The sequence below is a fragment of the Geotrypetes seraphini genome, chromosome 19 (genome assembly GCF_902459505.1).
Source record: "Geotrypetes seraphini chromosome 19, aGeoSer1.1, whole genome shotgun sequence".
Taxonomy (NCBI): Eukaryota; Metazoa; Chordata; class Amphibia; order Gymnophiona; family Dermophiidae; genus Geotrypetes; species Geotrypetes seraphini.
In genome coordinates this window covers 10,574,887-10,591,301 of record NC_047102.1, presented here as the reverse complement: position 1 = coordinate 10,591,301, position 16,415 = coordinate 10,574,887, and the positions used below count along the sequence as shown (strand labels likewise).

The following is a 16,415-nucleotide window of genomic DNA, read 5'->3' as shown; positions in this document are numbered from 1 at the left end:
TTTTTCTGGACCCATATGGCTTATGAGATTATTATATTGGTGTGGATTCCCAATAGCATTTTGTTTGAGGACTTATCTGTGTCAAATTTTCAGGATTTTTTTGGGGGGGAGGGGTGGACATGAGGACTCTGACAAGGATTCAGATTTGCTAATTAATGAACACATCCTAGAAACTCATTCTGCAAGGGATTTCTTAATTTTCTCTTCTCCTACTCTTTCTCCCCTTTTCCTCTGAAATTCGGGATCAATTTATTCCCTCTGTTTTTCGTTAATATGCACTGTTGTTTTTAGCACATTCTTATACCTTATAAAACTACCCCTTCACAGCCTCCTTCCTGGAGCAAGTGATGCAGATTTTAATCAAGGTGCAGAGTGCCCTCTCCTGACAGAATCCTGCCATAACAGCTGGTATCTCCTCGCTTCATCCCGGATATTGTGGCAGATAAAAGGATCCCAAACGGGCTCTTCTTAACCTCTTGCTTGAAGCAGTGAGTCATAAGGTTTCAAGCTGCAGTATGCTGCCACTGGGAGAATTACTTGCAGATACTTTATCAACTTAAACCAGGTATTTAATTGCTTGCTTTTGGGGTGTGGGCAGGCCCCCTTAACCTAGAGGCACTGAATTGCAGAAATGGGGCCCCTTCAGAGCAAAGCACTGTTTATCCATCCCAGGACAAAGTAATTTTTTTAAATAATTCTTTCTTCTGTATCACATACTCAGCCGCCTTCTAATAGCCATATTGAGGTTGCCATAAGGCAAGAATTATCTTGGTTAAGACATATCCACCTGCCTTGACTGCAGGTTAAATACCTCAAAGCTTCTTGGTGAGATGAGGAGGGATTGGGATTCTCTGATTGTTGGCTGTTATATTTTTAAAATGTGTACAACTGAAAATGAATAAAGGAAGCTATTAATTCACCCTTAGCAAAACCCATAAGTAATGGAGAAGCAACAATGAATAACGCCAGCAAACCTGGCTAACTCTTTTCTGAAAAAGCATGATTTAAATGATTTTATTCCGCTGTTCTCCAGTCCAAACCCCCCCCCCCTCCCTCTCTCTATTGCTGTTGGTTTTACTTCATGGTTTCCATATCAGACCTCTGCTTTGGTTGTACCCACAGAGAAGCGGTATATCGAATCCATGACCCTCTACCCACCTCTGATATGGAACTCTCTTCCTCCTAATATAAGGTCAATATGAAGTGTTTCTTTATTTAGCCAGCTTTTGAAAACTTATCTTTATTTTTTTTTTAATTTATAACATTTTATTGAAGGAAATATAATACAAATAGATTTCATTTCAATTAGCATTACAAATATATTTACATAAATATTTCTAGCATTCCTTCAAAATAAATTTTCATATGATCCCAATCAACCCCCTACTACCCCTTACCTCCCTTTCCCCTCCCCTTTTCAATGTATAACATTTTATTAAAGGAATTATACAAATAACCAAGTTTACAAAAATATGATACATATTAACTCGTAACAATTAAATTTATAAAAATATTAGTCAAAAGTTGTTCTATTATTCCTCCAAAATACATGTTCTACTATAAACCTCAATACATTCTCAAATTTAAACCCATTTTAAATTCCTAATTAAAATTTTTAATTTATTAATGAAATTTTAATTGCTATTTCTTATTTGTATCATTTGCTGGGGGCTGTCTGGCCTCCTACTCTTGCTGTAATCCACATAGAACTTGAAAGGTGTTTGCAGAGTGTAAGCCTTATATCAGGGGTGTCAAAGTCCCTCCTCAAGGGCCGCAATCCAGTCGGGTTTTCAGGATTTTCCCAATGAATATGCATGAGATCTATTAGCATACCATGAAAGCAGTGCATGCAAATAGATCTCATGCATATTCATTGGGGAAATCCTGAAAACCCGACTGGATTGCGGCCCTCGAGGAGGGATTTTGACACCCCTGTCTTATATGATGTAATGTGAGGTCTCTCGCCCTTCCCGCCCCACCCCACCTGTTCGTCCAGTGTGTGACAGTCAGAGATCCCCACACCTATGACTTCTTCTATGTCGAAAACAGACAAGATAACAGCAGATAAAGCCATCTAGCCTATCCCGTCTGTCCATCTACACCAGGGGTAAGCAAATCCGGTCCTCGAGAGCCGGAGCCAGGTCAGGTTTTTAGAATATTCACAATGAATATGTATGAGATGGATTTGCATGCACTGCCTCCTTGAGATGCAAATCTATCTCATGCATATTTATTGTGGAGATCCTGAAAGCCTGACCTGGCTCTGGCTCTCAAGAACCGGAATTGCCTACCCCTGATCTAGTGCTTCCTTTCAATTGAAAGAGACTTGCCACCTGTTATTTATACCAGTGGTTCCCAACCCTGTCCTGGAGGACCACCAGGCCAATAGGGTTTTTAGGCTAGCCCTAATGAATATGCATGGAGCAGATTTGCATGCCTGTCACTTCCATTCTATGCAAAACTCTCTCATGCATATTCATTAGGGCTAGCCTGAAAACCCGATTGGCCTGGTGGTCCTCCACTGATTTATGCCATGGAGATATTGAAATGTTTTTACCATATCTCTCCTGTCTTTTCTTCCAAAGCCTACATATCGATCTTCAAGTCTGTCCCCAAGCACTTTATGATGATCACTGACCATTTTTTGTAGCAGCTCTCTGGATCGATTCCATTCTGTTCACGTCTTTTGAAGGTAGGGTCTCCAGAATTGTAGACAGAACTCAACAGAGGCTCGTATAAAGGCACCATCACCTCCTTCTTTTCCTATTGGCCATTATTTCCCTATGACCCGAACATAAGAGTTACCATACTGGGACGGACTTAAGGTCAATCAAGCCTTGTATCTTATTTCCAAAAATACTAGCAGTGGGGGCCATGCAATGAAGCAACTAAGAGTTAAAACAAACCAGAGAAAATATTTCTTCACATGTGTAATTAAACTGTGGAATTTGTTGCCAGAGAACGTGGTGAAATCAGTTAGCTTAGCAGGGTTTTAAAAAAGGTCTGAATAATTTCCAAAAAGAAAAATCCATAGGCCATTATTGAGATGGTTTGGAGAAATCAACTGCTTATTCCTAGGATAAATCTGTTTTACTACTTGGAATCTAGCTGGGTTCTTGGGATTTGGGGTTGGCAACTGTTAGAAACAGAATACTGGGCTTGATGGACCTTCAAGTATGGCAAGTCTTATGCTCTTAACAATGGCCAACCCAGGACACAAGCACTTGGCAAGATCCCAAAGAATAAAACCCCAGGTAGAGCGTAGATCCAGTTGCAGATTCTGGTATTATCGGCAAAGAGAACCTTACCAGAAAGCCCTTTTACAAAATTATTTACAAAAATATTACAAAGAATCCTACTGCAATGACCTTATTCTCCGAATGAAGTCCACTTATTACCACTACCCTTTGTGGCTTTCCACTCAGCTGGTTTCTAAGCCAGTCAAGCACATTAAGGCCCACCTTGACTTACTTAAGTTACCTATGTGGGAACCTTATCAAAGGTTTTGCTGAAACCCAAGCTGTGGAAGTCTGGATGACTGATTTTAGGCTTAAACTCAATCCTGCTAAGACATTTTTCTTGGCATCTCCATCTGAAGCGATCGGGGGCGAACTCTTTAAATTTGAACGGTAATACCTATTCCATCTTGCCAACTATAAAAATTTTGAGAGTTTACCTTGATCGCAAAACTATCTTTTGATTTCCACATTACTGGTCTTCTTAAAAAAATCCTACATTCTTTTACAGAAATTGAGAACGATAAAGTCCCATTTTGTTTTGTTAAGATTGTCATCTTGAGTTCATTGGATTATTCTTTATCTTTGATCTCGAAGCAAAACATAAAAAGGTTGCAGACCGTTTAAAATGATGCGGTAAGGTTGATTTTGGGACTGAAACGAACTGGATCACATATTGCAAGATTATCACAGATTATGGAGACCAGAGTGATTTTCAAGTTTTGTTGTAAGCCTTTTCAACTCGGACTGCTGCCAAGTTTTCTTTTCGATCAGTTCGTATTTGTAAACAGGAAACATCCAGAGATAGTAGGCTTCTTTGATTTTCCATCGGTAAAGGGATGTGTTTACAAACGATTTGGAGTGAAATATTAGCTTATACCATGTCTAGCGTTCTCCCTCGATTCAACTCTCTCAAGTTCATCTGTTGCTGGTTTATAGCTTTGTTTTGTAAACCAGCACGACATTGTGTTGATTCAAGCCCCAGAATCAACAGGGGCCAGCTGCATCAATGGAAGGGGCTCCCTCCTTCGCCCCCTAGTGACGGCTTCTGGTCCTCCAGCCCTTGCACCCACCGTTCGGAGCATGTCTTGGTCGAATTATCCGCGCATCATTAGCGTTTCTTAGAAGATCCCCAGCCCAAGAATTTAATAGGAATACCCGGCTCTCCTGGTACCCGGAGGGTTCCCCCCTGCACACACAGTCACACTCCCCACCCCCTGCACACACAGTCACACTCCCCCCCCCCCCTGCACACACAGTCACCCTCCCCCCCCCCTGCACACACAGTCACACTCCCCCCCCCTGCACACACAGTCACACTCCCCCCCCTGCACACACAGTCACACTCCCCCCCCCCTGCACACACAGTCACACTCCCCCCCCCCTGCACACACAGTCACACTCCCCCCCCCCCCTGCACACACAGTCACACTCCCCCCCCCCTGCACACACAGTCACACTCCCCCCCCCTGCACACACAGTCACACTCCCCCCCCCTGCACACACAGTCACTCCCCCCCACACACACACTCCCCCCACCTGCGGTGGGGACAGCGCCACACGGTTGCCGGCGTTCTCCGCTCGGGCCGGCAGAGGGCGCAGCGGAGCCCGCGTGAGGGGGAGGGGAAGGGAGGACTGGCCCAGCCCGGCCGCGAGCGATGACTGACACGGACCAAAGTTATCCCGGAATAGGGATAGCACGCATGTGCCGTCAACCCGGATGTGAAAGGCGAGAAATGCCGCGGCTGCTGGCCCGAGTCGGGTCCTTTCTGCGGCGGAGCCGTGCCGAGCCGGGCCGTGCCGGGCAAGGAGGGTGGTGGAACCGGGCCGGCCCGGGACGTGGCAGGGCTAGTGTGCGGAGTCTTATTGATCAACTCCAAGCAACAGCATCAAATCTGGGTTAAACAAGTAGCTGAGGATTGATTAGCCACTGGGCAACATTAAGTAAAATTGGAAGGGAAAAGAACATTTGTGCAGGGTAATGCAGTAAATTCATCCTGTGCCCCAGTCTGCCTTTTTTTTTTTTACATGTGGCTAGAAACAACTTTTTCATTCAGAAAACAGCAAACCTAGTTTTACAGTGGAAAAGGAGCGGCTTTGCATATTTAGTCAACTTCTTGTGATGGAGAATCCAGAGCTGATGTTTATCCCACCGCTTGCCACGCCGCATTTCCAAAAACCAGAGTTTGTGCATTGGTGGAACTAGACGTGGCTCTTCAGTCTTCACCCCCCCTCCCCCGGCATGGATTTCCGTGGTAAGAAGTACGAGAGGGGCAGCAACTGGTCGGACCCAGAGGTGGTGGAGCTGCTCCAGCTGTGGGCAGACGACTCCGTGCAGATGGAGCTGGAGAGTTGCCTGAGGAACCAGCACGTCTTCAACCGTATCGCCGAGGTACTGCGGGAGAAGGGCATTCACCGCACGGGCGACCAGTGCCGGGAGAAGATCAAGAAGATGAAGCTGGAATACCGGCGCATCAAGGACAACCACAAGACACTGAGAGGGGGTCGCACCTGGAAGTTCTTCGATGTGATGGACCGGGTGCTGACCAACCGGCCCTCCATGTCGTACAGTGCCCTGGGCGGAGGCGTGGTCCCTCAACCGGCTCTGGTGCCAGGCGGTATGGTGGACGGTGTCTTCCACCACCACCACTTTACCCCCTCGGCTCTTCCTTTTGGCCACACTCGGCACCCGGAGCTTATGGAGATTAAGTGCGAGGAGGTGGAGTCGGACGGGCCGTGCCTGACTCCCGAGATGCTGCCAGCTATGACCTACCAGCAGGGCTCCGCTGAGGAGGAGGAAGAGGATGAGATGGAGAGGACCTTCCAGGATGGAGGCGGGAACAACTCTCCCGATTCCAGAGTGGATGTGGGCATTGACACCAGTGTCTCGCCTTCAGGTATGCCGTGGCAGGAAATAGGGGCAACCCAGCTATGGTGAGGAGAGGGGAAGGTTCGGTGGTCTGGCAGAATATTCACTGACGGACCCAGAATATGAAATTGGGCGAGGATGGCTTAGGGAACTGGCACAAGTTTTTGGAAGCTTTCACATTGGAAGAGCACCTAGAATGTCTTAAGGGAGAAGAACCAAACAATGTTGATCGATAAACCACATATCTTCACAACTTCTTCAACTCGATCCTCAGCAGGGCGACCTTCCCACTCCGTGTTCACTCATAGTGGATGGCTTTATGCCTCAATTCGTCATTGGATCGTTCATTGTTCATTGTCATTGTTCATCATTCAGTTTTTTTGTTTGTTTGTTTTTTGTCTTTATAAATTTTTCTTTCCGTTTTCATTTTACTCTTGTCTTTTATTAATATCAACCTTAAATGTTTATACTTAGCTTCTGGTCTCAATTCAAAAAAGGGAGATAAACCGGCATGTTTCACCCATGTGTTACCAGCGGTTTCCTCAAGGCTATCGCTCCCTCACCATGAACAGACCATTACGTGGTTTATCTCCCTTTTTTGAATTGAGACCAGAAGCTAAGTATAAACATTTTAAGGTTGATATTAGAGTTTATAAATATTAAAGACAAGAGGAAAATGAAAACGGAAAGAAAAATTTATAAAGACAAAAAACAAAAAAACAAAAGAATGAACGATCCAATGACGATTTGAGGCATAAAGCCACCCACTATGAGTGAACGCGGAGTGGGAAGGTGGCCTTGCTGAGGATCGAGTTGAAGAAGTTCTTTAAAATAAGATACGAATGAGGTGTGAAGATACGTGGTTTATCGACCAACATATAAAAGGTGTTTGATATATCTTGGAGATTTAAATATGTCTTAGCACCAATTTAAGAGAGAAGAAGACATAGTAGACCAGTGGTCTCAAACTCGCGGCCCGCCAGGTACTATTTTGAGGCCCTCGGTATGTTTATCGTAATCACAAAAATAAAATAAAACCGTTTCTTGATCCTATGTCTCTTTTAGCTATAAATTACAATATTATTATTAAGACTTAGCTAAAAGGAAAGATTTATAAACTATAAAGACATTAACTATTTTTTCTGAGGCCTTCCAAGTACCTACAAATCCAAAATGTGGCCCTGCAAAGGGTTTGAGTGGGAGACCACTGTAGTAGACAGACTTGGGTCGTAGAATCTTTTTGACTGTCACCATTTTCTCTGTTTGGGTCTTTTGTCACGGATTTACATCCAGTTCGGGCTGGCAGCGACCAAAAATTCATTTCCGTCTGATAGATCTGTTTGGCGGCCTATATGAAATGAGTTGGTGGTCTCGTTCAGGGTCCACTTTGCTGGAAGCGCAAATATAGTTTAGAACAGTGGCTTGCAAACTTTGCTGAGCCGCGGCACGCCAAACGTAGTGATCGTGGCTCGAGACATCCAGAAGTGTGTGAACGTCCAACGCAATGATGTCGCGTGCTTGACATCATTGCGTTGACGTCCGCAAAGGCCCTCCAGATGGGCCCTGAGCCGCCAGTGGGCCGGCAGGGAAGACGCGTGGAGACGTGCTGGCGCCGCCTGATTGCCTATAGGATGTGCCTCTCGTTGCGAGAGGCACGTTATGTAGGTCTCGCGGCGAGAGGTAACGTCATGTAGGCAGTCAGCCAGCGCCTCTCCTCCCCAGGGTCTCGTGGCACACCTGAAATCTCAGGAGGCACACAGTTGACGATACACTGGTTTAGAACTTCGTGTTGAGACTTAGGAAGAATATGAGATTTTGCATGGTTTGTCCAAGAGGGTGGGGCGTAGAGGGGAAAGATGACAAATAAAACTGCCCTGGATAGGGAGTGATATTCTCCAGGTAGTCTACTCTCGGGCAGGCGGCTGGGATCAATCCTGGTTGGGGTGGATAGGAGTTACTTAGCAGATTGGAGGATCAATTGCTTGGTCTTTTCTGCTGTCGTCTACTTTGGTACAAAGTTTGCACCACCTGGTCCATTGCGGCACTAGTGAGACCACAGGTCTAGGGAGACTGAATTACCTATTCCTAAGGCAATTCTGCACACACCATTACAAAAATTGTCAAAGTTTGTGTTTTTGTGTGTTTTCTGGAATCCCAAATAGTAGCAAGATTCTATGCTACCGATCCCAGGGCTATCTCAATAGCAAGAATATGGACTTTTCCTCCAGGAATACCAAACAGGTCTTGCCACATCCTCTGACAGTGGCGTTCCAGAGCTTAACTATTTTTTGAGTGAAAAAAAATTATTTTCTCCTATTGGTTTTAAAAGTATCTCCCTGTAACTCCGAGTGTCCCCTAGTCTTTGTGATTTTTGAAGGCGTAAAAAAAATGGATCCACTCGAACCCCTTCGGATATTACTCACGATTTTGTAGCAGTCCGTACCTCAGCCATCTCTTTTGCAAGAGCCCCCAACCTCTTTAGCCTTTCCTCATGAGCAGGGAATGTTGCTACTATTTGGATTTTTTTGCCAGGTACTTTTGACCTGGATTGGCCAGGATCAGTGGTGTCAGAGGTCACGTGCAGCTGTGGTCACGTGCAGCTGTGGCTACCAGCAGTGGCGTTGGCACGAGTGGCTTCTCCAGCATGCTCCTCGCGCCAACATCGGATTTCCCTCGGATGTCACTTCCTGGCCCCGTGACCCGGAAGTGATTCAGAGGGGAGCCAAAGCTGGCGCAAGCAACAGGCAGGAGAAGTTGCTCGCCTACGAAGATCTACAGAGGTCCGGGGTGGGGGAAGGGTTGGCACAAGCGTGCTGTGGCAGGGTAGAGAGGTGCTTGCGCCCCCACCTAGATGGTTCATGGGGCGGTCCGCACCCCCTGCCCCCCCCCCCCATTACTGCCCCACCAGCATGCAAATGATGCATCGGAAATTAATCTCACATTATGCAACCGAGGCAGGAACTCTAATTCCCTAACCAAGTGCAAAAGAGGCATTTCTATATCTTCTGGACCTTGCTCCTCTTGCTAAGTGCTTGCTAGCAGATTGCAGAAGGATTTAGGAGCTTAAACTTTGTTTTCTGTTTCAACAAGTCTGTCATATAAACTCGAGATCTGTGTGTCATTGACCGGTCTGTGTGCAACCTGCAGCTCAGCACTCTGCCAGAGGTACCAGAGGGGGGTCGACTGTATAGTCAGAATGCCGTTAATTTTCTGGTGAATTCTTCTGAGAAGGTGCGTTTATTGTGTGACTCTTCAACCCCCTACAGGCTTCAGCGAGCCCACACTGGCCTCTTCCTCAAGGGCGCAAGCAATGGGCTCACGCTCTGGATTCCCCACCTTCCACCAGCTGCGGAAGAAGCGCAAACTGCCGAGGGCCCGGGACCCGCTCGACGAGGTGCTGTGGAAGATGCTGAACTCGCAGCGGGCGATGGAAGAGCGCTTCCTGCAGCTGGAGGAGCAGCGGCTGCAGCGGGACGCCGAGATGGAGGAGCGGCGGCTCCAGCTCGAGCAGCGCCGCTTCGAGCTGGAGCGGGAGCACGAGTTCCGCATGTTTAGTGTCTTCTCCCAGATGCTTGGCGTCCTCAGGCAGGGGGGCAGCGTCCCTGCGCCTCCCCTCCCCGACCTGCACCTCGCCCGCCCCTTCCCGGACGCGACTCGTTCGAGGTCACAGGAAGGCGGAGGGGTACCGGCGCCCAGGCGGAATCAGGACACGGCCGGCGTGTACACCTGCCACCCGTTCCAGAGCAGTCCCTACCTGTCCACCAGGGGGAGCGTTCTGTCCAGCTTCCGGGGCTCAGCTGAGGAGGGATATCGAGCATACCATGCGGATAAGTATGATGAAGATGAGAACCCGAATGTGAGTTCCAGTCTTGCGTTTGCCAGTGGTACCTGTAGCTTTGCGGACTGCAAATATATTTTAGACTGTGTGCAAATGTACCTAGCCACACACAGCTCCTGAAGAGAGCTCGTGGATTAAGATGATCAGGATGTGGTGTTATGGTTACCTGATACTGCTCTTCCCTTCCCTCCCCCCCCCCCAATACACTAAGCTAGAGTTTTTTTGCATCTCGTGCCAGGGATATTTTTTTAATGAAGACAGGCAGCAGGTAATGTGCCACTTTTTAAGAGGGGCAGAGTGGTTCAGAGTGGGTCTATACCAGCCTTCTACAGGGCAGCTCAGGATGGGGGTGACGGCAGGTGGGTTTAAGGGTTTAGCTGTACGTACTGAACAGAAGAGGATTTCAGAATACAGTGTAGGTCGCTCATTCCTCCGTTTCCCCTTTTCCCGTTGTGTGCCTGCAGTCCAGTGTCGTAAAATTGGGAAGGGGACGGAAAAAATCACATGTGAGCCTTGTCGGCAAAGTGGCATTCTCTTCGTTCGCTGGTAAAGTCTTCTTCTCCCTCACCTTTTTTTTTTTTTTTCCCCCGTTTCCCTTTTTTTTTTTTTTGCAGGGGATCATCAACATTGGCACCAGTGAGAACAAGCTCTGCTGCGATCTGATGTCTAAGAGGGTGAGCGCAGCGGGATTGGGCGAGGTTGCTTTGCTTTTTCCCCAGACTTGGGCAGTCTCAGAGTGTGCGTCGACAGGGATAGGGACTTTGGATTTTCATCTCGCACGTTGCTCAGTGGTTGGATTATACTAGGTATTTTCCTGCCCTTGTAGGGATTACATCGTAAGTTTGCGCCAGAGGTAGTAAGAGGATTAAGTGACTTGTCCAAAGGGCATCAGTGGGATTTGGATACTGGTCTCCCTGGCTCTCAGCCCTGCTGCTCTAACCACTAGGCTACTCCTCCATTGAAGAACAAAGAGATACAGTAAACTCTCAGCTATCTGGCACCCATGGGGATTGGTGGATGCCAGATAACTGTAGTTTTTGGTTGATTGAGAGTTGGTGTCAAAAAACAATACTGTAAGCCGCAGGCAGCCGTTCCTAACACACCCCTCTTTCCCTATCTCCTTCCCTCCAGCCCCCTGAAGCAATAGAGCCGGTTTTGACAATCCCCCCTCCCTCCTTCCGGGTCCAAGGCAGCAGCGGTAGCCAATCCTGACAATGCCCCCCCCCCCCCTTACTGAAGCGACATAACAGAGGAAAGGCCTTGCTGGGGCTGGCCGGAAGCAACCTATATACGGCACTTTTTCTGTTCACTGGCTGCTGCTACCCCTTCAGTAAGGGAGGAAGGAGGGTTGTCGGGATTGGCTGCCGCTTCAAGGCTGAGGAAGGGAAGGGGGGTCTTGTCGGGATCGGCTGCCTCAGGGCCGAGGGAGGGAAGGGGGTTGTTGGGATTGGCTACCGCTGCTGCCTTGGGCCCAGGGGGTGGGGGGATGTCAGGACAGCTGCTACTGCTTCGAGGGAGGGAGGGAGATTTGTGGTTACCTACTGCTGGTGGAGGGGGGGCTTGTCTGAGGAGCATGGGAGACTTTTTTTTAATGGCTGGCAATTTTTTTGCCGGTTAGTCAAGATTCTACTGTAGTTGTTCGTTAACTTTTTGGGAGTTTACCCAGTATAAGAGCAATGCCATATACTGTTTTAGCAACTAGCCATCCTAGTTCTCACACTTGCCAGGAATGTATCATTGAGTTAATGGACCTTATCCAGATTAATTCTGGAGGACATCTGCCATGCAGTGTCTCCATAAGAGCATTAATTCACTGACTTGCAGGCTTCCCCTAAAAAAAAAAAACAACAATAACCCGAAATTCCTGGCTGAGGATTTCCCGTTGGCTCTGGAGTTTAACAGCAGCTCTTTTTTCCTTGACAGCTGACCCAGAACGACATGAATTATGTTGATCCTGTCCTGCTGCAGTATCCTGACTGGAAGGGACACCCGTTGTAAGTAACTGCCCTCCTAAAGACCCCCCCCCCCAAAAAAAAAAAAAAAAAAGCTTCTGAGCTAGGAACTGCGCCAGCTGTGATGCTTCTCTGAGTATGGGGAAGAGAAAAGCAGAATTGCGCTCCTGCCTGGCCTAGGCAGTAGGACGACCCTCCCTTGCAGTGCTAGTTAGCCTGTTTTACTGTCACTGCCAAGTTGACCTTTGAGCTTGCTTTATTTAATTTTGGTGCTGGTGAGAGAGTCACAGCAAAGGATTCCCAAGCGCTGTTTGCCATAGACAAGATAAATGCAGCCTGAGCATTGGGCCTTGTTCTAGAACAGTTGCTCTGAACACAGCTTCTCAGAAACATAGAAAATGACGGCAGAAAAGGGCCTCGGCCCATCTAGTCTGCCCACACTAATGGCCCACCCCCTAACTACCTCCATGAAGAGATCCCACATGCCAATCCCATCTTTTCTTAAAATCTGGCACGCTGCTGGCCTCAATTACCTGTAGTGGAAGATTATTCCAGCGGTCAACCACCCTTTCAGTGAAGAAATATTTTCTGGTGTCGCCATGAAATTTCCCACCCCTGATTTTCAACAGATGCCTTCTTGTTGCCGTGGGTCCTTTATGAAAGAAGATATCATCTTCCACCTCGATTCGGCCCGTGATATATTTGAACGTCTCGATCATGTCTCCCCTTTCTCTGCATTCCTCGAGTGAGTAAAGCTGCAACTTACCCAGCTGTTCCTCATATGGGAGATCCTTGAGTCCTAAGAACATCCTGGTGGCCATTCGCTGAACCGAATGGCCACCAGGATGGTCAGGTTTCCAGGGTACACACAATGAATATGCATAAGATGAATTTGCATGCACTGTCTCCTCGGTATACAAATTGCACTCGTGTATTTTTTCATTATGGATATCCTGAAGACTGGCTGGGTATGTCCCAAGAACCAGGTTGAGAGCTCTTACTCTGGAACCAAAGGATAGTTAATTCCTGGTGCTTTTTTTTTTTTTGGAGGAAGTTAGGGAAGGGGCAGCGATGTTTTCAGACTCTTGCCATTGTTCGTTACCTGAATTCAAGGTGGATAAGATTACACTGAGCTCAAAATAATTTTTGATAATTACCAGGCATCGATGATCCTCTGGTTAAATATTGCTTCTTCTGAGACAACAAATGAGGCCTCTGTGCCATTTCTGATAGAACTTTTGGTAGCTATGTGGAGAGACCCCCCCACTGGAAACTGAACTAAGCCTGCTGACTTGAGAGAGGCCATTAAGTGGGCCATGACTGGAAGTAAGAGACGAGAAAGACGGAATGTGCCACTGTCCGAGCAAAGAGGGGCCAAAACGTCCAAAACCAAAAAAAGCCAGAGGGGAGTATAACGCCACGGTATCGGGATAAACAGAAAGTTTTATTATAAGAACAAATTTTGATTATAGGGACTACAAAACAATTCTTGATTGTGGATGGCGGATAAGAATGCGAAAGAAGGCCTAACGCGGTTCTTGTTTTTAGCAGCTTGAGCCTTTATTCGGGAGTTTCCACAAAAAAACCCCAAAACCCAATGAAGCCACTTCTCAATCATTCATATTCAAGATAAAAATTTTATTTCAGGACATAACCAGCTCCATTCTCTAATACCCGGGCTTCACTCGTGTTTATATACATCATTCTGTAAGAACCATTTATTGCCGTTCTTTTGTGAATCAAAATTTACAAGCACTAAAATCTGAACGATGTGCTGTCTGCTTCCAGCAGGAATCTTCTGCCACTATACCATTCCCCTATACTGCCCTTCATCTACCCCAGGGGTGGGCAATTCTAGTCCTCGAGAGCCACAGGCAGGTCAGGTTTTCAGGATATCCACAATAAATATGCATGAGATAGATTTGCATCTCAAGGAGGTAGTGCATGCAAATCCATCGTGTACATATTCATTGTGAATATCCTGAAAACCTGGTCTGCTTGTGGCTCTCGGACTGGAATTGCCTACCCCTGATCTAACCCTATACTTGCTATGTTCTTGCTTTTTCTCCTCACAGCTTACGGGAGGAAGTGGCCCGCTTTCTGACGTATTACTGCAAGGCTCCCACCTCCCTGAAGGCAGACAATGTAAGTACTTGCCCTCTCTGACATTCTTCCTCGATTTTGTCAGTCTGGTGTCCAGGATGGGCTGGGGAGAATTCTTCTCTGACATTCCCCCCTCGCCCCAATGTTTTCCAACTCAGTCCTGGCATAGCCCCTTGCCAGTCAGGTTTTCAAGATATCCATAATGAATATGCATGAAAGAAATTTGCATATAATGGAGGGAGTGTATGCAAATCAAGTTCATGCAAATTCGTTCGATATCCTGAAAACCTGAATGGCAAGGGGCTCAATCTTCCTTCTCAATTATTTTTTGCCTCTTGTCTAGATTAAATTCTCTCTTTACTATCCAGTCCTCAATTTTCCTCTTTTCATTGTGTCTAGCTACAGCTTTCCATTTCTTTCCCTCACCCCTTCCAGTATCTCACTAACTCTATCCTCTTCGCCCAATCCAGTATGTGCCATTTTTTCTTTATCCTCTCCTTCTATCCAGTGTCTGCTCCTTTCTCTCTTCCTTACTTCCTTCCAACATCTGCTCCCCTCTTTCTCCACACAATAAACCTAAAGCGTCACTCAACCTCTTCCCTTTGCCGGGCCCATCTCCCTCACTTCGTGGGTGCTTTTCAAACTTAAAAGTTTTCTCTCTGAGCAGCCCGGATGCAACAGCCACACTCGCTAGTTGCATGTGGCTGCCTCGAAGCTTCTCCTCGGATACAACTTCCTGTTTCTGCCTTGTTGGATCGTGTCGGAGAAGAAGCTTTGCGGCAGCTGCATGCAACTAGTGAGGTCAGCTGCCGCGTCAAGGCCCCTCTAAGAGAGAAAACCGAGTTTAAAAAGCACCACGAAGGTGAGGGGAAGGGTGGGAGATGGCCCGGCAAGAGGAAGAGACCCGGATCGCGGGGCACCCTGGAGCTGTGGGGACCAGGGCAGATGCCCTGTTTGCCCTCCCCTAACGCCGGCCCTGACACTAGCTTAGTTTGGATCATCTCTGTGCTATTTATTGAATCTAGCTAATAATGTTCACAGGACAAACAGGACCGTCGGTTTAATGATGGCAGTCTCAGGAGAGTAATGCTCTGATGACCTGTGCCGGGGTAGAGCTTTAGTCCTGCCCCAGAAAGATTCTGCTGAGTCATCGGTGCACCCTGCAGCAGTGACCCATCAAAAGCATGCCGGACTTTGGCGCGGTGACATTTGCGTGCTGCCGTCGCTTCCAAGCCTTTCCGTTTGCACTGTGAGGGGGTGTGTGAGAGGGGAAACCCCCCCCCTACATTTAGAAGTCCTCACCCTCCCATTGGGAGGAGTGGGGGGGAGGGTTCATCCCCCCAGGTTCCCCCACCACACACCCCCTCACAGCGCTAACGGAAAGGCTTCAAAGCGGCAGGAGCAGCGGCGCGCATATGTCCTGCGCCCCCAAAGTCTGTCGCATTTTTGATGGCATACCCCCTGCAGCTTATGGCAATCTCTCTGAGCCTCGGTGTCCTCCGTGGGCGGAATAAGCCACTTTCGGCAGTTCATTATCCGATGAGGTGACGAATCAAAGGATAATAAAAGGGATGCATACATCAAAGTTGACGCAAAGGCTTTTATTAGAAGTGGCTTTGCTCCCAATGCTAACTTTTACTATTCTGCCTCCTACAGGTGATTGTCCAGAATGGTTGTGGCTCGCTCTTTTCAGCGTTAGCCGCTGTCCTCTGCGATGCAGATGGTAAGAAAACATTATAAGACTTTCTTATTCTTTTCATTGTAAACGTGTTGATGTTGTCGTATGCATTTTATGGGCGAGTGCCAGGGGTCTCTGCTTGATGTTGGCCACAGAGTGGTCTATAGATGGATGGCCGTGAGTTGTTTGTTGGCAGGTAAGTGAGAAGATTGTGCTAGTGGATTTTCCAAATCTGCAGACGTACTGTCCAAGCAACAGTTTATCCACAGAAGAGGCAGGTACAAGCAATCGAGTGTACTCTATCCCAGGGGTAGGCAATTCCGGTCCTCGAGAGCCGGAGCCAGGTCAGGTTTTCAGGATCTCCACCATGAATATGTATGAGATGGTTTTGCACGCACTGCCTCCTGGAGATGCAAATCTATCTCATGCATATTTATGGTGGAGATCCTGAAAACCTGACCTGGCTCCGGCTCTCGACGACCGGAATTGCCTATCCCTGCTCTATACACATGTCGATCCTCAAAGAGAGGAAAGTACAGGGTTCCTTGTGCTTTGGGAATGTGTGCAAAGCCTGTGGGTAAAAAGTGCACCTGATTTTAAATTGATTATCCTAAAGTTGTCGGCTTTAAAATTGCCCCTTAAGTGTTAACATCCAAGGGAAACAATGCAGAATCCGATTTGGGTCAGACAGCAGCCATCAGTGAGAGCAGGTAAGAGGTTTGCTTGTCCCAGGAAACAA

General features: G+C 47.4%; 1 protein-coding gene across 3 annotated transcripts in view; it reads left to right on the top strand.

Moving 5' to 3' along the window:
• The first annotated feature begins 333 nt into the window (after positions 1-333).
• The window catches only part of ACCS (1-aminocyclopropane-1-carboxylate synthase homolog (inactive)), a 37,756-nt gene continuing 21,674 nt past the window's right edge, over positions 334-16,415 (top strand). Inside the window, exons 1-7 of one of the 3 annotated variants that reach the window (XM_033928538.1) lie at positions 334-565; positions 2,586-2,692; positions 9,372-9,961; positions 10,558-10,617; positions 11,867-11,937; positions 13,971-14,040; positions 15,655-15,721. In XM_033928538.1, the coding sequence (XP_033784429.1) occupies positions 9,416-9,961; positions 10,558-10,617; positions 11,867-11,937; positions 13,971-14,040; positions 15,655-15,721 (814 nt within the window). In that variant the 5' untranslated portion in view covers positions 334-565; positions 2,586-2,692; positions 9,372-9,415. Of the gene's footprint in view, positions 566-2,585; positions 2,693-4,866; positions 6,134-9,371; positions 9,962-10,557; positions 10,618-11,866; positions 11,938-13,970; positions 14,041-15,654; positions 15,722-16,415 lie in introns of those variants that run through there. The other 2 variants (XM_033928539.1, XM_033928537.1) reach the window with 2 other exon arrangements.